The sequence below is a fragment of the Balaenoptera musculus genome, chromosome 15, assembly GCF_009873245.2.
Source record: "Balaenoptera musculus isolate JJ_BM4_2016_0621 chromosome 15, mBalMus1.pri.v3, whole genome shotgun sequence".
NCBI classification, from domain to species: Eukaryota; Metazoa; Chordata; class Mammalia; order Artiodactyla; family Balaenopteridae; genus Balaenoptera; species Balaenoptera musculus.
In genome coordinates, this window is record NC_045799.1 from 67,626,741 (window position 1) to 67,651,478 (window position 24,738).

Consider the following 24,738-nt stretch of genomic DNA (forward strand, 5'->3'; position numbering starts at 1 on the left):
GGGGGAGTCAGGAGCTTGGATGGAGGGTGGGAGGGGCCGGTACCTATGTGTAAGGAATGCAGGTGGGCCAGGCCCGCCATCAGCTGCTGCAGCGCCATCCCCGGCTCCAGGCCCCAGCCGTCCGGCTCCAGGTGTTCCACGTACTGGGAGCAGCGAGGGGCAGAGCGTCACCCCGCGGCCCAGGACCCCGCCCCCCGCCCATCCCTGAGCACAGGCCTCACCTCCCGCAGCGAGGCCCGGCAGAGCTCCAGGGCGATGTAGTGGAACTGCGGTCCCCGCTCGGTGCAGAAGTAGCGGAGCACGTTGGGGTGCCTGTCCGACTCCTGCAGCAGCTGCACCTCCCGCCGGACCAGGCCGAAGCACTCACGGAGGAGCCGCTTGACAGCCACCGCCCGCCCCTCGAACTGCCCCCTGGGAGGCGGCGAGCGGAGGTCCAGAGGGCAGACGAAGGCAAAGGTTAGGAGCTGTGCCCACCTCGGGGGTTCTCTGAAAGAATGGCTCTCCAAGGGACAGTGGCCATCCCCAGCCTGGCTCCTGGCTGCGGCTCACCGGAAAACGAAAGTCCCGCCTGCCCCGCGGCCCAGCACGTCCTTGGGATTGAAGGAAATCTTCCCCACCACGGTGAGCTGCTCGGCTGGGGGGAGGGGAGAGGGGGGGTCTCAGGGAGCCTCTGCCCACCGCCGCCGCCCTGCCCAGTCCCGGCTCCCCCGCCTCGGCCCTTCCCCAGCCTCCCCCTTCCACGCCCCGCCTGGTGCCAGACTGCTTGGGTCCAGTGTCTCGTGCTGCCACTCAGTCCGTGTGAACTTGGGCGAGTGACTTAACCGCTGTGCCCTGGTCCTCTCATCTGTAAAGTGGGACCTATGTCAAGGATCCTGCATCTTATTATTATGAGGATTAATGGAAGAAAGGGTGGGGGAGAGGTTCACTCTACTGTCCTCTTTTATCCTTCTCCCTGTTTTGGCATCTTCTGCCCAGGTTTCTTTCCTTTACCCACCTCCACCAGTTATAATAAACCCTTTTAACTGAGGAATTCGCTTCAAACGGGAAGGTGAGTTTTGGCAGCCGTAAGCATGAGGAGGGTGAATGCTGTTGCAGAAAAGACTGTCCTGGAAGAGGGCGGGGCGGGGTCAGTGGGCACTTGGATGCTGAGCTGCCCCAGAGTTAGTTCTAGGGCAGCAGGGATTCCCCAGAAGGCCTCGGTTTCCTGTTAAGAAGGGTGGGGTTGGCTCAGGCGAGGAGAGGACTTGGACTGTTACTGCTCTTCCTTTCGGGTTGCTTGCGAGAGACCCCTCACAATGCACCAGGCTGCACCTTGCTCAGATCCAAGGGGCCCCATACTCGCAGCTAAGTGTATCTGACGCCCCTAGAGTTGTGTGCCCCTCCGTGGCCCTGAGAACACTCTCCTTAGGAAGAGCTGCCAGCTTCAGTCTCTCTAATCAGCTCTAGGAAAAGCAAATGAAAATCAGCATCAGGGATCAGTGAGAAAAGTATTAAGCTGTCCCTCAGCACTGCTCTGGATTATTTGCTTAAACAGTCACTCTCATCTCCTGACGAGATGCAAGCAGTAACCGAAATTTGTATACCCTGGACACTCAGGAGCGTGGGCCCAGGGCCTTGCTGGAAGCACGTCACCCACAAGTAAGATGGCCCTGTCTCTCCGGCAGTTCGGGAAGCAGGGACAGAGCTGTGGGAAAGCCTGTTTGAACAAGCCATGTTCAACTGGCTCCAGGTGAGGGTCCCTGAGCGCTTCCAACCCCTCTTCTGTACCACTTGCTTCGTTCTGCTGCGTTTCCTGTCTCTTACGTGTCTGCCTTCCCTGCTCTGGATGCCCTCCCTTGGCATGAGGTGAAGACTTGCTACGTGCTTTCTGGGTTAGATTCAGAACTAACTCTAGATTCAGGAGCACCCTCAATGCTGGGATGGAGGCCAGACTTCTGGCCTTGAATGCAGAAATAATGAGCCGGGGGGCTTCCCTGGTGGTGCAGTGGTTAAGAATCCGCCTGCCAATGCAGGGGACACAGGTTCGAGCCCTGGTCCGGGAAGATCCCATATGCCGCAGAGCAACTAAGCCCGTGCGCCACAGCTACTGAAGCCCGTGCACCTAGAGCCTGTGCTCCACAACAAGAGAGGCCACCACAATGAGAAGCCCGCGAAGCCCACACACCGCAGCGAAGAGTAGCCCCCACTCGCCGCAACTAGAGAAAGTACGGGCGCAGCAACGAAGACCCAATGCAGCCAAAAATAAATTAATTAAAAATAATAATAATAATGAGCTGGGAGGCTCAGTCTGCACAAACATATTCACCATTTGCTCAGCCTTCTATATCATGATAATGGAGAAGCAGCAAATGCAGGAGAGAAGTTCTAAAGTAATCAAAAGTTGTCACATGGTGGGGAAGCAGTGTACAGTCAGAATTCCCTCTGAAAACCTCAAGAACATGTGATGTATTGTGTTGCTTCTTTTACACGGGTTGGGAACCCATTAAAGTGGTCACCTACTTTCATGGGTATTGCCAAAATGCAAACAGAGGTAACATCCCAAAGTTGAACTGCTTTTGAGTTCCTGAGCTGTTACTTAACTGGCTTTGTGAGTCTGGGGTGGGGTGCCATGAACCTTTCATTTTCTCTTCCATAAAATCTGCGTTATGATAGTATCCACCTCACAAAAATGTTGTGAATATCATACGAGTTCATGCATGCACAGCATTTAGAAAAGTACCCAGTACACAGTAAGCACTATATAAATGTTAGCTCTCAGTGTTAACTCTGGTTCAGGCTTGATTGCTCCCACTTGCCGCTTAATGTACCATGTAGCCGGTGGTCCTGGAGGACACCCAACCAAGCACGTGTAGATGGATTTGTGGAGGTTAAATGAGAGTGGGACAGGACTCCACTGTTGATTTTGTGAACCATAAAAAGGTCCCGAAGAACGTTCCTCTCCCCGCACCAAGAGGAGAAGCAAGATTTCCAAGGTCAGAGTTCCTGACATAGGTGTCCTAAGAATAAGAATAGGCTGCCACACGGTGCCAGTGTGGCGGGGGCTTTTTTGGAGAGTGGTTCTCGAAGCTTTTCTGCCATCTGCCACATTCGTTTATTTGACTCTCCCTGCACTAAAGATTTTTGATACACTGGACTCCATATTATTGTATATTGGATGGGCAAGATCCAGCCTATTAACTCTGCCTGTTCCTCACACCTGCGCAGCACATATTCACTCCGTATATACTTACTGAGTTGAGAAGGGCTGTCTAAGAACCTGCAGTGGCCACTGTCAGTCTCTGCCTCAACAGATATTCCATGAGCCACACTCTGGGTCGAGATTGCAGCAGTGAGCAAGGCAGGCTGAGCCCAAGCACCCGTTCTCCAGTTTGCCACAGTCCCACCACGCCCTATTCTCTCTCCTATGTGGCTGCTTCACTTGTTTACTTTATCCACCGGACCTACCCATGAGCATGAGATTGCAACCTTCCTTTCAGCTTCCAGAATGTGTACCCTGCTTCCTCTCATCTCTGAACCTTCGCCTGTGCTACTGGTGCCACCTGGACTGCTCCTGCCCCCCTCCTCCCTGTTCACCTGGGTAATTCCTTCTTATCCTTGGGATCACAGCTTAGACTTCCCTTTCAGGACAATTCGCATGTCCCCATGTCTGAGCTACATGCCCCTCCTTTGTGTTCCTATAGCTCCCTGTATCCTCCCCACCCCTATCACGGCATTTATCACAGAGCCTAATAACAGCCTGTCCTTTCCTGGCTTTGCCTAGAGGTCATGAAAACACCAAAGTAAAGTTTATGAAAACTTTAAAGGAAGAAAGTGAAAGAAATAGAAAGGTTTCTTTTCAATTCCAGAGGGAATCCAGTATTATATAGAGATTGTTACCACTGAGTTTTGTAACAAAGGTACCAAGCTCTAGCTGGGATTCTTGTCCTGAAACACTGATATCACTTTGATTATTTTCTTATAGTGAGTAAAGAAGTTTAAGTGTTTTATATATCAAGGATGAGCCAGGGCTGGGATTCAACATCCTTTTTTCTCCTCCTCTGAGGATTATTGGTATCTACGGACTCACAAGGGGACTGAGACGTCTGGGGAAGGAATTCCATCCTGTCAATGACTGGGACCGTGGACTGGGGTCGTGAGGGACACCTGAAGGATGATGGCAGGAGGAACAGCAAGGGCATTTGACGAGAACCACCTGGGACAAAGTGGAGTCTGGGTCATCTGGGGAAAGACTTGGCTCGAGTCAGAAGGTCCAAGGAGATGAGTGTTTCGGGGTGCAGTGGGGTGAGTATTACTTGGACCCCCCCCCCAGAGCCAGTAAAGTGACTGGAACTGCAACCCTCAGGGCTCAGGCAACTCGGCAGTGGGGGGCTTTCTACAAGAGCTGAGCCCCGAGGAAGACAGCTGCTTCCCTCTCAGCACAGGGAGGCGAACGCAAGGGGGAACTTTGGGAGCAGCATGGGAGCATCATGCCAAGCATGGGGTGGACTTCACGCTGAGTTAAGGGCACAGCAGAGCGGCTCCAAGGCATGAGGCAGTGGTTTGAGCAGTGACAGGAGGGTCCAGCGGCAGTTCACACAAAGGACAGAGGCCAGCCCAGCCCGGAGCCAAAGGAACAGGAGAGAAGTAGCCTGGACTGACCACTAAAAGCATGTGGAAGTTCCCCTGGGGCATCCCACAGATTCCAGAGGAAGCTTGAAAGGGCTTATTTATAGGATGAAATTGAGAAAAGAGAAGAGAAATGTTTAAAAAATAAAAAAACCCTAAAGAGAAAAGGAACCAAATGGTACCTAGGTGATTTACTATTATTGTTACCAAATATGATGTTATTTTAACACAAATATTAATAACATCACGTAGTTTGGTTTAATAGTAATGGTGATGTAACCTCTCATAATGAAGTGATGTCATGGGGGGGGGTGTTATTATTCCCATTTGACAGATGAGAGAACTGAAGCTAAGAGGAGTTAAGCAATTCATCAAAGTTAACAGTTAGTAGAGTTAGATCTATACCCAGTTCTATCTGCATCCAGGGTCCTTGAACATAACGACAACAGTAAAAATGATGGCAAACATTTTTAGAGGGCTCAACTACATAGCAGGCACTATTTGAAGTTCTCTCCTATTTACTCATTTAGGCTTGGCTACCCCACTATAGTGGCTTCTAATATACCGACTTTGAAGCTAAACCTGCCCCTCTCTTTTCTGTCCCTGACTTTGTCCTTTCCTGTTCATGTAAGCTCACCTTCAGGGTCTTCGAGTGGCTGGTCTTGCTCTGGGGGGTTTTGAAACCTCTTCCGGCTCCGTGGGGTGGCCCCGGAGGGCTGGGACCGAGCATCCTGTGAGATGTGAGAAGGGCCTGCAGGTGCCAGGGGAGCCTGCTGCCACTGCTTCTCTGCCAGCTGCTGTTGCTGCTGTTGAAACATGGGGGCCTAAGGACCCAGCCTTGGCCAGCCCCCGACCCATGATGGGCCCAGAAGCTGTGCCTGAGATGGCCTGTCCCTGGAGCATTGGCATAAAGAGCACAGTATCAAGGGCTCTGGGAGCTGCTAAGAGGATGGCAGGGGGCAGAATTGGATCTGGATGAGGGAGAAAGTTGCCAAGTGGGCTTGGAGAGGAGGAGTAGAGTTCCCCCTAGGAAGACCGTAAGATGGACCTGAGGCCAGGGATGATGGGCTTACCTGCCTCATCAGGAAGAGAATCCATCCTCCCAGGAGGAGAGCAGTGAGGCTGGCTACCAGCAGGTGTTGGGGTCCCAGTCCTGGATACAGGTCTGGGGTTTTCTCTTCAGGATGCAGCTCCAGGTTCGAAGGTTCCTCCCGGCTCAGGCTCAGGAGCTGGGGACAAAGAACCTTTCACTCTTAGCAGCCCCTCCCACTGTGGAACCCCTAACCCTTCTTCATGACCCAGTATAGGGCTGGGCTTAGCTGAAGGGGTGATGAGTGAGTGGTGGGAAACCTGGCACTCTCCATGGTGCTGAAACACTATGGTGCCCCAGTAGACCGGTCTTTCAGACCTAACTAAGGACCAGCAATCTCCTGGGGTATCACTAAAAATTCAGATACTCTTGGGGCATCACCAAAAAATTCAGATATCCACCTCCAGAGATTCTGAATTCAGGGGGGGTTGGAGTGGGCTCCTAGGTGATTCTGATAAGCAACCAGATTTGATAATTATGTCTCCAGGTCATTCCTGTTCCTTCTAAACTTGAACTACTAGCAACTCTTGTCCAGTCCTCTCCCAGGAGGGCATGCTTTTATAGTTTTTCCATTTTCATTTTCTCACTTGATAAACATTTTGTAAACTTAAACTGAAGAAGAATAAAGAAAACTGTGATCCATGTTTCACAATTTAGATAGCCAATATCGTTTTAACACTTCTAACACTTTTCTGGCAATAACAACAAATGAAAGTTTTCCTTCCGAGAAATTGTGAGGTCAGTTGACCCACCCCCAAATGTTATTCCTAGAAGCCTGAGGAAAATGTCCAAGGGCTGCCCACCCTTGCCACATCTACCCCCATGCCCTCTACCCCGCTAGCACTGACCTCCAAGAAGAGAGCTGGGGCCTGGGTGCCCCCTGAGGGTCTGGTCCCAGAAGTCCCACTCCCTGGGGTGGGATGGAATCTCAGCATGGTGGTGTGCAGGACTGGGGGTGGCTCATGGTGTCCTAAGGGGCAGGGAAAATGTCAATGGGTTGGAGGTGATCTCAGCCTTCCAGCTCAGAAACTGAGCTCACAGATCCTTTATCTACTCTACATTTGGGGAGAGGGGGGTCTCACCAATGAGAAGCCACTGGCTAGGGAGGGCCATACTGCCTGAGGGGTATCTGACAGCAGTGCTAGGTGAGCCCTCTCGCTCTCCTGAGACTTGGAGTGTCACCTCATCTGTGGTGGGGCCATCCGTGGGGGCCAGGGTCAGTCCACGAGGCTATGGCAGAAGATGGAGAGTCAGGAGTGGTGGGGGGAGGCTTCTCTCCTGCTCCATCCCCTCTTTCCAGCCCCTCAGAGACTGCTTCTCACCACTAGGGCCACCCCTGTGTGAACCAGTGCTTTAGACACATAGAAGCCAGCTTCATCCTTCCCCACATACAGCGTCATCCTAGTGGGGGAGAGGAAAAGGGGAGAAGAATGAGTGATGGTGGTGGGTAGTTTCAGTCACCATAGTACCTGTGTCCTTGTATTATCCCCGCCCACACTGACTCTGGGCTGGGCCAAGTGACTTGCTTTGGCCAGTGAGACAATAGCAGATGTGACACAAACAGAGTCTTGAGAAATGCTTGTGCACTGGAGTTTGCCCTCTCATGGGGTTCTTTGGAACCCTGGGACCACCAAGGAAGGAAACCCAGGCTAGTGTGCGGGGGCATGAGAGACCTCATTTGACATCCTGTAGGCTAAATAGTCCACCAACTACGAGAGAGCTGAGTGAAGCTATTCTAGATTGTCCAGGCTCAGCCAAGCCACCATCTGGCTGCTCAGACCAGAAAACCACCCAGCTGTCCCACAGAATCTTGAAAAATAATGAATGTTTGTTTGTTTTGAAGCTCTAAATTTTGGGGCTGATTTGTTATATAGCAAAAGCTAACTGATACAAACTCTATAGTCATTGTTTCTAAATCTATTTCTAGCCCAGACCTCTTCCATGAGCTCAATTTTGTAAATCTGAACTCATCTCCTCATTCCTTAGCTGCTCCTCCTCCTCCCCCCTTTCTCCCCCCTTCCTCCCCCACTTCCTCCTCACCCCCACCACTTCCTCTTCCAGTGCTCCCTACCTTTGAAAATGACCGCACTCATGCGCCTCTAGAAACCTGAGCATAATGGTTGACTCCTTGCTCTAATCACCAAATTCGTACAAGTTTTTCCTCTTAATATCTGTTACCCTCCACTTATTTCCATCTCTAGCGTTTCTGCCCTGGTCCAGAGTGTCTTCATCTCTTGCCTGAACTAATGCGATATTCTGTGACCACTTCCTTCCCACAACTCTAAGATACTCTTCACACTGCAGCCAGTTATCTTTCTGAAATGAAAATATGATCAAATCACTTCTTTTCCTAAAACCCTCTAGTGGCTTCTCCTTAGCCTTGTCCCAAACCCTTTAAATGATCCTACAAGATCCCTGTTTAACAGCCTCAGACCTTATTCTCTGCCTGGAGCTGTGCTCCAGCCTTATTTATTTTGTTAATTTAATCTGTTCCCTGGTTGCCATGATCTCTCTCTCTCTCTCTCTCTCTCTCTTGTTTCCTCTTCATCCTTTAGGTTTCAACTTATAGGTCCCTTCTTCTAGGAAGCTTTCTATGATTGCCTTCTGCCCCCAGTCTTGATTTCGGTGCCCTTCCTATGCATTCCCATGACACCCTATACTTCTCTTATCTCATCCTTTATCATACCATATTATGATTACATCTTTACATACCTGTCTCCCCCACTAGACTCTGAGATTTCTGTAGGTAGGAACACTGGCTGTATTACTGTACTCCAAGAGCCTAGCAAGCAATTGCTACATAGCAAGTGCTCAATTAATATTTGTGGGATGAACTGAAGAAAGGATAATCCCCAATTTTCCCAGTCTGTCTCCCAGCTCCCCAAAATGGGAACACTAATGTATTTGGTGTTGCAAGGAAGGGTCATATTTAAAGTTTTTAACAATCAGTAAACATATAGTACCTACCAAGCAGAACAGGTGCCAGCTGTAGCACTGGGGTGGAGACCCCTCCTAGGCCAGACTTTACCCTATCAGTTGCTGAACAGTGGGGCCATCCAGGGGGTCCTGGGAGCACATGGGGGGTGGTGCAGGGCACTGGTTATTTACCAAACTGCTTGAAATATTTTGACCCCTGTTTCAGCTGCACTGGCGTATCATGGTCGGACATCACACCTGCCCATTGGACCTGGGCTACAGCACTTGCAGAAGCTCCTCCCCAATCCCCAGGCGTGGGCACTTACAGCAGCTGGGTGTCTAAGGCAGAGAAGTGAGTGGCGGTGTCCTGGGGGCCTGAGGCGGGCAGTTGGATGTGGCCCCAGCGGAGGGCAAGGAAGTGCAGGGTGTCCCGAGCCAGTGTGAGATGGGGCAGCTGGCGCAGGCTGTCCTGGTGCCATGTGTAGACGCCCACCACAGGTACGCCTAAGTCCTGGGTCCACAGCACCGCCCCGCTTCGTGGGTCCACTGTTAGCAGCAGGCCCATCCCACAGGATGCCAGGTAGCTCATGTCTGCCAAGAAAGATGGCTGTGGAGATGTGGTCAGGGAGCCCTGACCTGAGGCACCTCGGAGCATCTTGAGGTGGGAAGCTGCTCTGAGGGTGGGCCATCAGGAGGGCCACTCAGGTACGTGGAGGTCAGGTGAGATCACCTGGAGGGTAATCAGGACATAGGAAGTTCACTGGGTCACTCTGATCAGGGTCAACTGGCAGCTGTATAAGATGTAGGGGGTCAGTCATGGTCATGCAAAGGCGACTCAGGTGTGTGAATCAGTCCTTGTCGCTTAGGATGTGGGGTAGTCAGTCATGGTCTGGCTGCTGGTCAATTAGGGTGGTCTGGAGACATGTGGGTAACGTGGAAGTCATTTAGAATGTGAAGGGTGTCAGCCAGGGGCCCTGTGGGTGTCACCTGTGATGTGTCAAGGTCGCCTGCGTGAGTTCTCACGTGGAATGGTGGAGTCCGGGTCTGAGGGGTGGCTTAGGGCACCTTTGGGGTCACTCAGGCATTTGGGAAGGAGAGTTATTATTTTTGTTAAAAACACAACATGATTATATTTTAATACACAACCAAAATACAAAACACCATAGTAAATTGATGGCAATAAAATATGGCGTTTCATTTGCATTGCATGACAAATGGTTAGCGTCCTTAGTCATAAATGAGTTCTTAGAAACCAGTAACACAGACACTGATGTACCAAGGGAAATGAAACAAAAAAATAAAAGAAGAAGAAGAAGATGAAATAACCCAAGTGACTAGAAGGATTAAGCATATATGAAGATGACTGAGCTGAACAATAACAGAAGAAAAGCAATTTCTTTGTAATATCATATTACCAAAGATTAAAAATCTAACATTTGTACAGTTTTAGGAAACATAGGGAAGGACAGTTATAATATCAAGGGGGTGGTGAGTCTGGGGGAGGTCACTTAGGGTCATCTGTCAAGGGTCGTTCAACACTGGGGGACTTCTCAGGGTGTGCAGGGGTTGTTTGGGGTCACTCAGGAGGTGGGGAGCACCCAGGGTGACCTGGCTGGGCTCATTGGGAGTGCAGAGGAATTAGGATGTTAAGAGCTGCTCAGGGTACAGGAGGGTCAGGCCGGGTGTTGAGAGGGGTCACTTAGGGCTGTCTATCAAGGGTGTGTCATTCAGTACGTGGGGTCCCTCAGGAGTTCAGGTGGGTCAGAATGCGGTGGGGCTTGGTCATGGATACCACTCAGGGTTCCCTGAGCTGGGGACCTTGCTCCAAGGTGGAGCCAGAGAAGGGAGACACTCACATTTCCCAGGTGAGCCATCCACGGGGGCTGCTGAGTAGCGGCGGTAGGTGGTGTTCCAGCGCAGGGCTGGGGCCCTGGGGTCATGCATGGTGACCGTGTACTCTGGGGACACCCAGAAGCAGGGTTACCAGGAGCGCCCACAAGGTGCTCCTCTACCCCCACCCGGGGGACATCATCTCATGGGGGCGGGGGCTTCCCGAGCACCCAACCTGGAGCCCAGAGTCTGCAAGCAGCATCAGGATAGCAGAAACCAGGTCTGTTTTGGTCACTGCTGTGTCCCCCGCTTCTTGTTCAGTGCTCAGGGAAGTGTTTGTTGACTGACAGAGTGATTGACTGGCCTGGACCCAGCATGGATAGCAATTGCCAGGCCTGGGCAGAGCAAAAGGGAGGCTACCCAGAGCTCGGGGAGCAGCTGGGGCCTGACTCACGCGTCCGGCCGATGTAGAGGCGGGGGGTAGAGGGTCGCTCTGTGGTCAGGGTCATCTGCGTCTTCCCTGATTCAGGGTCTACCACAAACCAGGCATCCTGCTTCCGGCCTGTGGAGGTGGGAAATGTGCTCGCTCTCAAGATGGCCTGGAGAGGGTGTGCAGCCTCTCCGTGCTGTGCCTAGCTGGCCCGTCCTGACCTAGGTCCAGTCCCTGCTGGACCAGGACCCCAGGCTGGAGAGATGCTTACCTGTATAGAAGACGCCATCAGAGCTGCGACAGGGGGAGGCATGAACCAGCTCGGGGATGGTGAACGGCAGTCTCTGGGGAGTGGAAAGAGCAGAGAAGCACATGCAACCTATTCATTAGGTACAATTATTATCATATCCATTCCCAGAGAGGCTAAGTAATGTGGCTAATATCACACAGCTGGTAAGTAGCAGGGCCAGGCCTTGAGCGTAGCCAGTTAGTTTCCAGAACCCTCACACTTAACCACTCTGCTACACAACCTCTTAAGGAGCTGCAGAAAATCCCACTCCCAGTGCCAAGATGCCACCTGATCACATGATCCCGGCCTGACCACCTCAAAAACACTTGCTGAGACTTGAACACTTCAGTGGCCATGACAATCTTGGAGAGGCTGGGGAACTGTTCCACCCAAGAGACATGAGGACCAAATGCAAGGGGTGATCTTGGTTTGGGTTCTGGACTGGAAACAATAAAGCACACGATTAGGAACTTGACAAAATTAATATGGATTGTGGATTAGATAACACTAGTGCATCAATGTTAAATCTCCTGGTTTTGATAATTTACACTCAGGCTATGTAGGAGAAAGTCCTTGTTTTAGGAATACACAATGACGCTTTAGGAGTAAAGGAGCATAATGTCTGCAACTCATTCTCAAATAGTTCAGAAAAAGGAATTTTATATACACATGTGTAATATTATCCATCTATTAAGAGAGAATGATAAAGTGAAAGTGATAAGATGTTAAAAATTGATGCAACTGGGTAAAGGGAATAAACAATTGCTCTGAACTATCTTTGCATTTTTTCCTTACATTTGAAATTACATCAAAGAGAAAAAAATCCCCAAACTCCACATACAGAGCTCTTGCCAGACAGCACCCCAGGCACAAGCAAGTGCTGAGGGAAAGAGAGTCGGGGCTTCCCGGGGGCTCAGTCAGGATGGACTACAAAAGAAGTCCATACAACCTATAGTTGGTACGGTTAGTGCATGACAGGGGAGCACATGAAGTTGAGGGTACCTGATGCAGTTGTGGGGGACTGAAGATGGACTGATGGAAGAAGTTCAGTTGTTTATTCATTCATTCAACAACCGTTTAATGAGCACCTATTACTAGCCGGGTGCTGGGACTCTGTTGTAACCAAGACTGACCAAGTGCCCTTCTGCACAGAGTTACACTTTTGGTGTGTGTGTGTGATAATAAACAAACAAAAACACATAAACCATAATGCCAGGTAATGGTAAATATTATTAAAACAAACTCAGAGAACTAGGATAGACACTGATTTGAGATGTTATTTCACATAGCCCAGCTAGGGAGTAAGAACCCAAGCCAAGAGAGGAGTGAGCCACAGGGTCATGTGGAGGGAGAGTGCTCTGGGCAGAGGGACAGAATACTGAGGCCAACGGCAGGGCCACCTACCAACTGGCATGTTTAAGGAACAGCAAGGAGGCCAGTGCACCAGGAGTGGGGATGGGGAGGGGCAGAGTGGCCGAAAGTGAGGTCAGCTGGAGGCAAGATCACGGATTTGGAAGGAGTTTGGCTGTTAAATTGGGACTTGAGGGGTGAGTAGGAAACAGCCAGGAGAAGGGGAGCACTTCTCACAAATATTCTGCTTCTTCCTCTGGGCTCCTGGTGGATTATATTTCTCTTCCTGCTTAAAGTGGGCACAGCCATGAGACTTTGCTTTAGCCAGAGGGAGGGAGCAGAAAAGACCAGGTCCACATGGATACTACAAGAGCCAGGGTGTGCTTCACCTCGTTCTCCTTTTCTGCTTTGGTGATTGAGAAGCCTCGGTTGAGATGGAGTGTCTAACAGCTTGGGTCTCCAGTAGACCACAGTGTACAGAGCCCCCGGGGGACCAACGTTGGTCACATGCTGTAAGCAGGAAGCAAGCTCTGTGGAGCCACGGAGATTTGTGTGCTGTTATCGCAGCGTGCTGTGGCTGATCCTGACTGAGTTGGGGAAATAGAGGCAGAATGGAAGAGGGTTCCAGACTCCTGGGGACAAGCTGGGTGAAGCCCCAGAGCTGGCACATTCAATAAATTGATCGGTGTGTGTGCAGGTGTGTGCGTGCATGGGTGCCTGTAGGTGAGCGAAGAGACTGCAGAAGTGAGCTGGCCCTGATGTGCTTTGTCAGGGCGACTGGACTTTATCCCAGATGCAGGGAGAGTGATGTGACTCACAACCACACCTGCCCATAAGACCCAGTGATGACCCCCAGAGCTGGATGGGACTGGAGGTCCACTCTCCACCCGGCTCTCCCCATGGGAGACATACTTGTTTAGATTCCATCAGTGGGCGCCCTGTGCTCTGGCTTCCAGTCGGGGGCTGGGATACGGGGAGGGGGCAGAATCAGGGCGAGTGTTCCTGGGTCTCCTCTCCACAGAGTCATCGAGGGCTGGCTGTGTCCCTCCCCCAAAGGCCTCAGCTCCTTCCGGGTGGCCCTCTCCGCAAGCCCCCTCTGGATCCTTCCCCTCCTCTGAGCTTAGGGCTGATAAATGGCACCCCACGGTATGGGCCATAGGACACAGCACCCTGCCCTGTGGTTTCCTACCCTCGGCTCACACTTTGTAAGTAATCCCATTAATAAAACCTCCTCAAACTCTCCCGTTGGAGTGTGCCACCTGTTTGCTGGGACCTTGCCTGCTTACATACTAACATTTCTTACCAATTAAGTTTCCTAAATCACATACGTAAGACCGTCCTGGCAGGCATCCCATGGCACAGTCAGAATTCTGACACTGCCTGACTCTGTGCTTGGCCACGTGACCAGCTTTGGCTGATGAGACTTTAGCGAATGCGATACAGTTGGCCCTCCCTATCCGCTTGTTCCGAACCCACAGATTCAGTCAAATGCAGATTGAAAATATTTGGGGAAAAAAAAGTTCCAGAAAGTTTCAAAGAGCAAAACTTGTATTTGCCTCACACTTGGCAACTATTTACATACCATTTACATTGTATTAGATATTATAAGTAATCTAGAGATGGTTTAAAGTATATGGGAGGGGGACTTCCCTGGTGGTCCAGTGGGTAAGACTCCGCGTTGCCAATGCAGGGAGCCTGGGTTCGATCCCTGGTCAGGGAACTAGATCCCGCATGCATGCCGCAGCTAAAAGATCCCACGTGCTGCAACTAAATAAAAATCCCGCATGCTACAACTAAGACCAGGCACAGCCAAAATAAATAAATAAATATTAAAAAAAATAAAGTATATGGGAGGATGCGTGTAGGTTATATGCAAATACTATGCCATTCTATATACGGGACTTGAGCATCCTTGGATTTTGGTGGTGGGGGACGATTGACCTGCGGATACCAAGGGACGACTGTATAAGCAAAGCTTGAAAAATGCTCATGCACTGGCCTCTCCCTCTCTTGCTGCTTCTGGTTCCCTTGTTGATACCATGTGAACAAGCCCAGGCTTGCCTGTTAAAAGATGAGAGACCCCTGGCCCAGTTGCCCCCATCAAAAGCCAGCCAACTACCAACCAGTTTTCAGAAAGAGAGCCAGCTGACCGGCAGCGGACCACAGATGTTTGCGCAAACTCAGTCAAGGCCACCCAGCTGAGTCCAGCCTAAATTGTCATCTCACAAAATTATGAGTTAAATAAACTCTTTGTATTTTAAGTTTGAGTTTTGGGGCAATTTGTTATTTAGCACAAGCTAACTGATACATAGGTTTCCCCTTAAAACCCTCAGAGTCCCCTGGAGAACCCCCCATGATGCCCTCAGAGGCCTGACAGTCATCCAGTCAGCCTGCTCTGCAGACACAGCCAGAGTCACCCTACCACCCCCTTTCAACAGACCCCTCCAGACAGCCTTCCCCTAGTGCTCTCAGACTTAATCCTCTGCAGGACACTTGGATTCTGACCATACAGCCTCCCACCCTTTCAGTGCTCTGGCTAACAGAAGCCCTGACCCTCACCCATCCCAAGCACTGTAGGAAACACACCATTAATCCTTGTTGTTTCTGCGTCCCCAAGATGTACAGGCTGCCATCAGCTGGGTCTGAGAGAAAGGCTGTCCTGTGGGGCAGAGAGGAACGGGGGAAGGTTGGGTGCACGCCCCCTAGTTCCAAGACGGCCCCTCCCCTCCAACCTCCCCGCCAGTAGGAACCCACCCTCGAAGGAGGCACCACAGAGCTCCAGACCCAAATCTTTTCCCTTACTTCCAGCCCACCCGCCCCTCCAGGCACCTATGGCTTCCCCATCTCTCAGCTGCCCGCTCCTTGGGGTCCACTTACTCTGTGACGTACATTGGCCCCTGGATGATGGGATCTGTAGGGACAGGGACACGGGCATGAGTAGCCCCCTCCAGTCTCCCCGTTGAAAGGCATACCTCACATTGGTGCTTACTGTGTGCTAGACACCAAGCCAAGCATTTGTCACGAGTGTAATGTAATCCTCCCGAGAACTCTGTGAGGTAGGGTTGTTACCCTTGGCCCCATTTTACAGGTGAGGACATTGAGGCTCAGAGAGGTGAAGTGACTTTCCCAAAGTCACACAGCTGATAAGTGGTAAAGCTGCCTGCAGACATCTGCTTATTGGATTCTAGACCCCATGTTCTCATCGTCCACGCCAAGGTGACCTCCCCCCAACGCAAGATCCAAGGAGGGAGGAGTGACTGCCCTTGCTTACCGTCTTTCAGCGTCCACTTCAAGTCCCCTGTCTGCTTGATCAGTGCATGGAGACTTCCGTCCAGGGTGGACACAAACAGGAGGTTCTCTGGCGTGAAGGTCTGAACCTGCAGTGGAAACAAAGTCACCTCTTCTGAGAGGCCTAGGACCACCCTAGTGCTTGCTCCAGGCAGGGCTGGCTGTGACTCCCCTTCCCCTAGAGGGAAACAGAGAAAGAAGGAAGGAGGATTGGAGAAACTGTTTGCTCCACCCACTGATCTCGACGACCCTAGAGAGGGGTTACGGTGGGAGCCGGGGGGCCTGGCTCCTTTACAAAAGGACTTCAATGACCCTTACAGCCTCCCTAAGAGATTGATGCTATTATTCTCACCATTGTACAGGTGAAGGAGACTAAGGCTCAGGCATGTTAGGTAATTAGCCTCCAGCCACAAAGGTAAATGGCAGAACTGGGACTTGAACCACCATCTCTCTGGTTCAAGTGCCCGGTCCCTTTCTCCTTTGCCTCCCCCAACCCGTTCAGTCTCCCCAAACCGGCCCAGCTGCTTTTGGTGCCAGGCTCCAGCTGGCCCCCTGGACCAAGTTGGGGGTGGCCAAGGGAGGGAGGGCTGGTGCTGCCCTTGCGTGTGGCCCTTGCTGGGCTAACTCACCTGCTCCGGCCCTTCCTTGAGCAAATAGGGTGGGGCTGAGCTCCTAGCAGGAACCCTAACATCCGGGTGGCCTAGCCGCACCCCTGCAAAGACCACATCCTGCTCCAGGACCCTCAGGCTTGGGGCCAAGCTGATGGTTTTGGAGTAGAGTCAGGAAACTGCCTTCTGGCCCTCTCTTTTCCGGGCCTGTTTTGTGATCTGCAGCATGGCAGGAGGGAGAGTGATCTGCAGAAGCTGCAGAATGATTGCCCACTGTTGAGTTTTGTTTGACCATCATCGTTTTAAAAATTTCGTTTATAATTAGCTACCAATTTTTTAAAAATTGGAAAGATTTCACTTGAAAAAATCAAGATTTCTCATTTTTCTCATTTCTAGTTTTTTTCTCATTTTTTCTGGAAACACCCGATCTGGCCACACTGTGCCCACATTCCTACTTGGCAACCATGGGGTGGGTCCTGAGCTGGAAGTGGGCACGGGGTGGCAGGAGCAGGTGCCTCTATGATCCCAATAACTGTTCTGGGGGCTCCAGGCTGGACACGTGGATTCTAGTCCTGGCTTTGCCTTCTCACTGCATTTCTATAAGATTGGACTTTTCCGCTCCCGGCAGGGCTGGACCAGATACCCATACCTCCGGCTTATTTATCCCAGAGGTTGTGAATCAGGGGTCCAGTCACGGGTAAGGCGGGGAGCGTTGTGATCCGCCTGAATTTGTCTGTAAAGCTGGGTGTATGGGCGCATTTCTCGACAGAGGACCTTCAAGGGGATCCTAAGTTCCAAGGAAGTCGGGATTCCAGAAGTTTTAGGAGGCCTGGCAGGAAAGCGAGGGTCCCCTCCCTCCACCCCCACCCCCATGCTGCAGGACGCGCGGGATGTTGGGTCTACCTGCGCTCTTCCACGCGGGCAAGTCTCTCCAGCTCGTGGGGCAACCGGCAACTCCCCAAAGCTAGGAAGTTTTCTCTGGCCAGGGGCCGACTTGGGGCGACCCGGACCCGGGGGAGGGAGAGGCCCCCCCCTGTGGTCCCGCCGCGCCCCAGCCGTCTGCGCCCCCGGACCCGACCTTGGAGGCTCCGCGTCCGCTCGCTTCTCACCTGTGGCCCGAGCGTCCCGAGCAGCGCCGCGAGCTGGAGAAGGAGCGGGGACCAAGGGCCGGACCCCCGGGCAGCGCTCGCCATAGCCCGCATAGACGGCATCCACACAGCTGGCCTGGTCCCTTGGGGCCTCCAGGGGACTGCACGGCTCCCGCCCGGCAGGAAGAGACTCCGCCCCGGGCCGGGCCAGTTGGGTGCGCAGGGGCCGGGGCGCAACCTCATCCCGTAATTCTGCTCTTTCCCCCGCCCTTCCCATCGCACTCACACCTGCTCCCCTCGGTCACCCCGCAAGGGATGGCTCTGAGCTTTCCTGGAAAAGGGATTTTACCAACGGTGGCCCTTATGGAGAACGTACCACCTGCCAAGTATTGTACCAAGAGCTTTACATCCATCATTAACTCGTTTAATCTTCACAGCATTTCCCATGTAAAAGCTGGGGCTCAGAACTGGGATTCACATTCAGATGCCTGACCTCAAAGCGTGTGCTCTTTGTTACTATGCTAGTGGCCTCTACTGAGAAATGATAAACGACAGATTAATTGGCTGGTTCAGTTATTCATTCAATAAATATTGATCTATTATCGCAGGCTGGGAAGCAGGAGAGATAAGGTCTCTGTTTTCATAGAACTTGCAGATTCCTAAGCATTAGATATCAAATGCACACATGAAAGGCTGCATGGCTATGGCAGTTACAATCCTAGCTGCAGGCAGACTTGGTTCAGGGAGGGCCTGCAGGGATCCGGTTGGTTTTCAACTTTTGACTCATTCATTTCTCCTTCTTTGTGTAAAAATCCCTGCTGATTTGAGGGTCGTGCAGCCTGGCTCTGCCACCGTCTCTCCCTCCTCCTCTTTGTCATCCTTGGCCCTCCTGGTCACACCGCCCACCGTCAATGAAGCCTTTGCTGGCTGGCCCATAGCTTTCGTCTCCACCCCAAATTCTGCTGTCATCTCTGGTGCCTTCAGTGTCACCTGCTCCTGCACGCTGAACCTGACCCACACTGTAATCAGCTCATGGTCACCCAGGCTTGCCCAAGTAACCCCAAGTAAATCTTGCCTGGCTGGCATCTGCATTCCCCAGCTGCTGGGCAGGGGGGAGCGCTAGGGGCTCACGGTTGCCTGCTTCTCTACAGAATTGCCCTTGGCCACTGGAGCGGCCCAGTGCCCCCTGCCCGTGACTGACGGACATGGGGTACAAAAGACTGGCCCTTTTGCCTCAAGGTGGAACCAACTCTGTGGTGCAGTTTGTGCTCGAGAGGTCCCCGTGAGATGAGGCTGAAGCCGGTCTCCAGCTGAGACCCCTCCTTCCTTGGCTCTTCCCCCTGCCCCATCCTGCTTCCCTCACTCCCCTTCTCTTAAAGAGTTCTTCCCAACATGTCACTTGAGCAAGAATCCCTGTCTCAGGCTCTGTTTTCAAGAACCTGCCAAACCTAAGGCATCCTCTAACCACATTGTCATCAAATGTAGCCTTGGAAAGCCTGACTCCCTCATGGCACAGAAACCTCTTTTAGAAATATGTACATCATGAAGTCTTTGGCTCACTTGGTTACTCCTTCATGTTTAGCTCATCCAGTACCCTCAAATGTAACTTCGTAACAAAAGTGGTTGCTTGCCACTCTAGAAATCAGCTCAAGCTACTGAGCATGTGAATGAGCCCTTCTTTATGCTTTATATTTTGTACACTGTACACTTGTTTCGGAATGTGCATTGTGTTTGTTAATTATGCTTGGATTCACAGGAATTTCTCATGCGATAAATTTGATTTGCATAGACTACAAACTACAAGTGAACTGGTTTAGATAATTTGTGTGTGTGTGAAGATATAAGTAATACACGTTTTAGAAACTTTGCAAAATTCAAAACATATATATAAATAAGAAAAGAACACTCATTCATTGTTCCACCTCTTGGAAACACAGCATCCCTGTTAACATTCTGTCATATTTCCCCCAGTGTTGTTTTTTTCCTGCGCCTATACGTCTGGTGGGTACTGTGTTGAAATGTTAACAATGTTTTCCCTTCCAGAGCTTCTTTTTCCCCTGACAGCCCTTCTCCTATTTGAGTGAGGCTGCTCTGAATTTACTGCCTCAGAGAAGGGATGAGGAAGCAGAAAGAGAGAAAAAGAAGTTTCTTCTACCTTTTGAGTATTTGTGTAACTCATGGCATGAACCTAGACTTAAGAGAATGAATACTGAGAGTAGAACAGATTCCCTAGACATGGAGAGGATAAGGAGGAGAAAGGAGAGAGAAGATGCTGCAGGTCTCTGAGAAAGGGGGACCACTCTGCAGTCCCCTCACCCAAGGACGGGACGCCATGTAAACATGTGGGATCCAAGGGCAAGGGGATCCGTGTCTCACTTCTGGGTGGAGATGCTGCGTGCTATGTCTGGGCAGAGAAGGGGTGCTAAGGAGGTTTCCACTGCTTAGTGCGATTTGGAGGTGGGGGGGGGGTTTTCTACATGCCCGAGGGAGGGAGAGAGGGAGAGGGAGAGAGAGAGAGAAAGAGAGGGAAAGGCTCTACAAAAAGAAAAAGGGACAATGCAGCAGAGACCAGTAAGGACAAGAGACAGGACACAATGAGACCATGGGCATCTCAGGGGATGGCGGCTGGGACAGATCATGACAAGGACTCGGTGCCCTCTTGCTTCCTGGCACTATGTAAACTCTATGGAATTTAAACCCACCCTGGAGAAAAGCTGGGAGAAGCCAGATGGGAATGAATTTCTTCCACCTGGCACAAGGGAGCTTAAAATAAAAAGTTAAATTGAGTTATAAAGATATAAAGTTGCATTTATTCACCGCACCTCGGTTTGTGCTCTGCTTCTGGACACATACATAGACCAATAACCTTTCTCCATTCTAGCAAAAGAATGGAAAAAACAGAAATGGTGATGGGAAAGATATTCCAATCATGATAGATAGCAATAAAAAGAAAGTCCTTAGGAATAAATTTAACTAGAAAGGCACAGGACATATATGAAAACTATAAAGTCTTATGAAGGCTGTAAAACAAAATGTGAATAAATAAAAAGATATGACTGTGTGGGAACACTTAATATGATTAAAATATTAGTTCTCTCTAAATTAAATTGTAAGTATAATGAAATTCTATTATTGCTATAATATTAAATCTACTCCATGGTCTTTAAAACTTGGTTAAAATTGCGACTTCCCTGGTGGTGCAGTGATTAAGAATCTGCCTGCCAATGCAGGGGACATGGGTTCGAGCCCTGGTCTGGGAAGATCCCACAAATAAGCCCGTGCGCCGCAACTACTGAGCCTACACTCTAGAGCCTGCGTGCCACTACTACTGAAGCCCATGCACCCTAGAGCCCGTGAGCTACAACTACTGAAGCCCGCGTGCCTAGAGCCCGTGCTCCGCAGCAAGAGAAGCCACCGCAATGAGAAGCCAGTGCACCGCAAGGAAGAATAGCCCCCGCTCACCGCAACTAGAGAAAGCCCACGCGCAGCAACGAAGACCCAACGCAACCATAAATAAATGTATGGAAAAAAATACTTGGCTAAAATAAAGATCATATATAAGAATAATGCCTGAGAATAGCCAAGAAAAGTGTGAAAATTAAGAATAATGAGAAGGGGGCTTATCTTACAGGGTATCAGAACATACTGTAAAAACTAAAATATCAATATAATTTCAGCACAGGAGTTGACAAATAGAAAAATATGTCAGTGGGATCAAATAGAGAATCCAGAAATATATATCCACATATTTGAGAATTTAATAAATAATAAAGATAATATTTTAATTCATTGGAAAATTCAATAAATGCCATGGCATAATTATCCATCAGGAGAAAGTAAATCTTTCTCACTTTTTTTTTAAAAATGTACACCACCGTATTTTCATTGCCCTAAAAATGCTCTGTTCTCTGCCTGTTCATCCCTCTCTCCCCCTCAATCTCTGGCAACCACCGATCTTTTTACTGTCGCCATAGTTTTGCCTTTTCCAGAATGTCATGTAGTTGGAATCATACAGTATGTAGCCTTTTCATAATGACTTTTTTCACTTAGTAATATGCACTTAAGTTTCCTTAAGTCTTCTTATGGTTTGATAGGTCATTTCTTTTTAGCGCTGGATAACATTCCTTTGTCTAGATGTACCACAGTTTATTTGTCCATTCACCCGGTGAAGGACAAGTTGCTTCCAAGTCTTGGCAATTATGAATAAAGCTACCATAAACATCTGTGTGCAGATTTTCAAGTGGATCTTGTCAACTTTCTATTGAAATATATCATACAGAAAAGTGAACAAATCATAGGTCATACAGTGAACACATTTGTTTAACCTGTACATAGATCAAGAAACAGAATATGACCAGCAACCCCACAAGGTCCCTTATACCCCATTCTAAGAGCAACCTCTACCCTGACTTCTAACACCATAAATTAATTTTGCTTATTTTTGATATTTATATAAATAGAATCAGACCATATATTCTCTTCTGTGTCTGGTTTCTTTTTCAATAATATTTTTGTGAGATTGTCCATGTCATCAAGTGTAGTTGTAGTTCACTCTCATTGCTGTATTACATTGTATGAATATACCACAATTTATCCAGCCTAGTGTTGATGGGAATTAGGGTTTTTTTCCCCTGCCAGTTTTTGGATATGATGGAGTGCTATGAATATTCTTGCACATGACTTTTGGTGAATATATCTGTGCCTTTCTGTTGCATATATACTTAGGAGCAGAACTTCTAGGTCATAGGATATGTATATGTTCATCTTCCGTAGATTTTGCCAAAAAATTTTCCAGAGTGGTTGTACCAGCTTACATTTGGTGGTGGTGGTGGTGGGTAGTTTCTTTTGTGATACAGAAAATATAGAAGCTGTAAAAGAAAAAAGAAAAAAAAGTATACTTAAAATATATAAAAAATTAAAAAACCTTAGAAGGGCAAAAGATACCATAAACAAGCATCAGAAGTATTGGCAACACAGAATATAAAGATTAACATCTATAATAACAAACTGCTCCTATAAATTGACAAGAAAAAGACAACCAAAAAATATACAAAGGCTATGAATAGGCTCTTACATAAGATGAACTCCAAACGTGTGAAAATGTGCTAAAAAACACTACCAGTCAGAGAAATGCAAAAACAAGATTTTTAAAAAGTAACAAGTATATTGCTTTATGTCCATAAATTTGCAAAAATTAAAAAGAAAGCTATGGTAATGACAGAATGTTGGTAATTGCTGAAGCTGAGTTGTGAGTATTTGGGGGCTCATTATACTATTCTGTTTGGTTTCAAGATGTTTGAAAATGTCCATGATAAAAAGAAAATCCTCAAACAAACAAAAATAAGAAGGCAAAGCCCACTGCTGCCAGGGATTTGGGGAAGAGCATAGTCTCATATGGGGTTGGCAGAAATGTAAATTGTTACAGACTTTTTTGGATGCAATCTGGAAACATTTGTTTAAAATAAAAATTGCATAATCCCTTTGACCTGAAAAACCCATTTTCAGGCTATTTCCCATAAAAATAAAAGACCTTTATATAAAATTATTTTTAAAATAAATTTTAAAAGATTTATAATGATAGAGATATAAGAGTGCTTATTGGAGCATTGTTCTTAGTACAAACCAATAGAAACAAAGCAAGTAGCCTTCAACTGAGGTATAGCTGACCTAGTTACAGAACATTTGTACTTTGGAGTATTATGCAGCCACTAAAAATAAGAGTGTATTTATTAACTCAGAAAGATTTCTAAGAATAGCAAGATGCAGAAAGATCATTATAGGGACCTATTTTTGTAAAACCAAGTATATGTATATATATGTAAATTATTTTATATGAATATGGATAAAAATACAGAATGCAATATATTAGTTTGTTAACAAGGATTTGTGGTATGCTAGAGATGGTATGTTATACTAAGAAAGGGGTAAAACCAGCAAAAAAGAAAAAAATTAAAGCTGCTTGAAAAATATCACTATGTATCTACCCCATTTACATAAAAGTAGATGTATATATGTGTGGTGTGTGTATGCATTAATGTGCATTTAAGTCCTTGCCCAAATGAAATAGCTGTTTATATATTATGCAGAGCTATTTTAACCCCCATATTTCCACACTTTGTCAGTTCTGTGCATAACTCAGCACTAGAATGCCTTCACAAACAAAATAGGAGTCTCCTTTTCATCCTGATGATGAAAATACTACTTTTGAAAAAATATATGACCCTCTCCTTGCTTCACATATAGGATCTTACCTACTCTGTCAACTAACTAGCAAGGAAAGTTTTGTTCCCATTCTACAGGTGAGCAAACTAAGTTTCAGAGAGGTAAAGTAAAATTTGCCCAAGTTCACAAAGCTAGTGAGTGAAGAGGCAGTGATTCAAACCCAGATTTGTCCCCGAGTCTCCGAACTTGAACTCTCTTATACTTCCTTTCCCCTGTTCTTCTCTCGACGTGTTTTTCCATGGATTCATCTGGTCTAGGTAAAGGAGGCACCAAGGCATATGGGCCTGTGATGACCCGGGCAGAAGCAATCCTCGTTGTTCATTTGCCCGCTGGCTCACTGGCAGAGCACGTTAGGGTTTGAGGCTAAAGCCCCAGTTGGGACTCCCCTGAGAAACTTGTGGCTCCACAACTCCTCCGGGGACTCACCCACGCTCAGATTTAGCGCTCAGTTATTTCTCTATTTCCTCCCACCCTGGGTTGTAACCAACAGCCCCCCCAGACCGAGAGAGGTGAGTAAGCACCCAAGACTGGGTATGGGAGCAGCATTCCAAGTCCTGTAGGAGGAGCGTTCTGTCTGTGCCTCACGAGAGGCCTCTAGTGGTAATACTTCAAACTGCAGGTTTACTCTTCCATAGGTGTAACCTACTATGCAGGCAAACCGGTTCAGCTGTTGGAAGTCAGGGTGTAGGTTATCCACCGAGGGTTCTGAGGGAAGGAGGCCAGTGAGCGCGAGGACGCACGAGGGAGTCGTCTGGGGATCTGGTCATGTTGTGTTTTTCCTTCTTACGGGTGCTGGTTGCATACTTCTTTGTGTGTATTTCATTGGTGTGCTGGAGTCAGTTCATGAGAGCCGACTGTTACATTTTCTGGAATTTTGAGATCTGTCAGTTAATCACAACCATTGTAAAAAAAATTAAATTATATAAACTTACAATTAAATATATTTTATTTAAGACAAACGTAATAAATACTCAAAACTCATCACTTCCTAATTGTTTTACTGTTCTCTCTGCCCTTGAGGT

The 24,738-nt window shown here is 48.8% G+C and overlaps 1 protein-coding gene across 2 annotated transcripts in view; it reads right to left on the bottom strand.

Moving 5' to 3' along the window:
• ERN2 (endoplasmic reticulum to nucleus signaling 2) overlaps positions 1-17,599 on the bottom strand; it is a 20,750-nt gene extending 3,151 nt beyond the window's left edge. The window contains exons 1-16 of one of the 2 annotated variants that reach the window (XM_036827221.1): positions 17,516-17,599; positions 15,782-15,887; positions 15,388-15,421; positions 15,097-15,169; positions 11,143-11,215; positions 10,896-11,003; positions 10,468-10,569; positions 8,938-9,202; positions 7,018-7,096; positions 6,778-6,925; positions 6,544-6,665; positions 5,679-5,834; positions 5,243-5,411; positions 550-634; positions 222-411; positions 44-143 (exon numbers count right to left, since the gene is read on the bottom strand). In XM_036827221.1, coding sequence (XP_036683116.1) covers positions 44-143; positions 222-411; positions 550-634; positions 5,243-5,411; positions 5,679-5,834; positions 6,544-6,665; positions 6,778-6,925; positions 7,018-7,096; positions 8,938-9,202; positions 10,468-10,569; positions 10,896-11,003; positions 11,143-11,215; positions 15,097-15,169; positions 15,388-15,421; positions 15,782-15,887; positions 17,516-17,599 — 1,894 coding nt within the window. The remainder of the gene's footprint in view (positions 1-43; positions 144-221; positions 412-549; positions 635-5,242; positions 5,412-5,678; positions 5,835-6,543; positions 6,666-6,777; positions 6,926-7,017; positions 7,097-8,937; positions 9,203-10,467; positions 10,570-10,895; positions 11,004-11,142; positions 11,216-15,096; positions 15,170-15,387; positions 15,422-15,781; positions 15,888-17,515) is intronic. The other variant, XM_036827222.1, reaches the window with a different exon arrangement.
• Between the last annotated feature and the right edge of the window lie 7,139 nt (positions 17,600-24,738).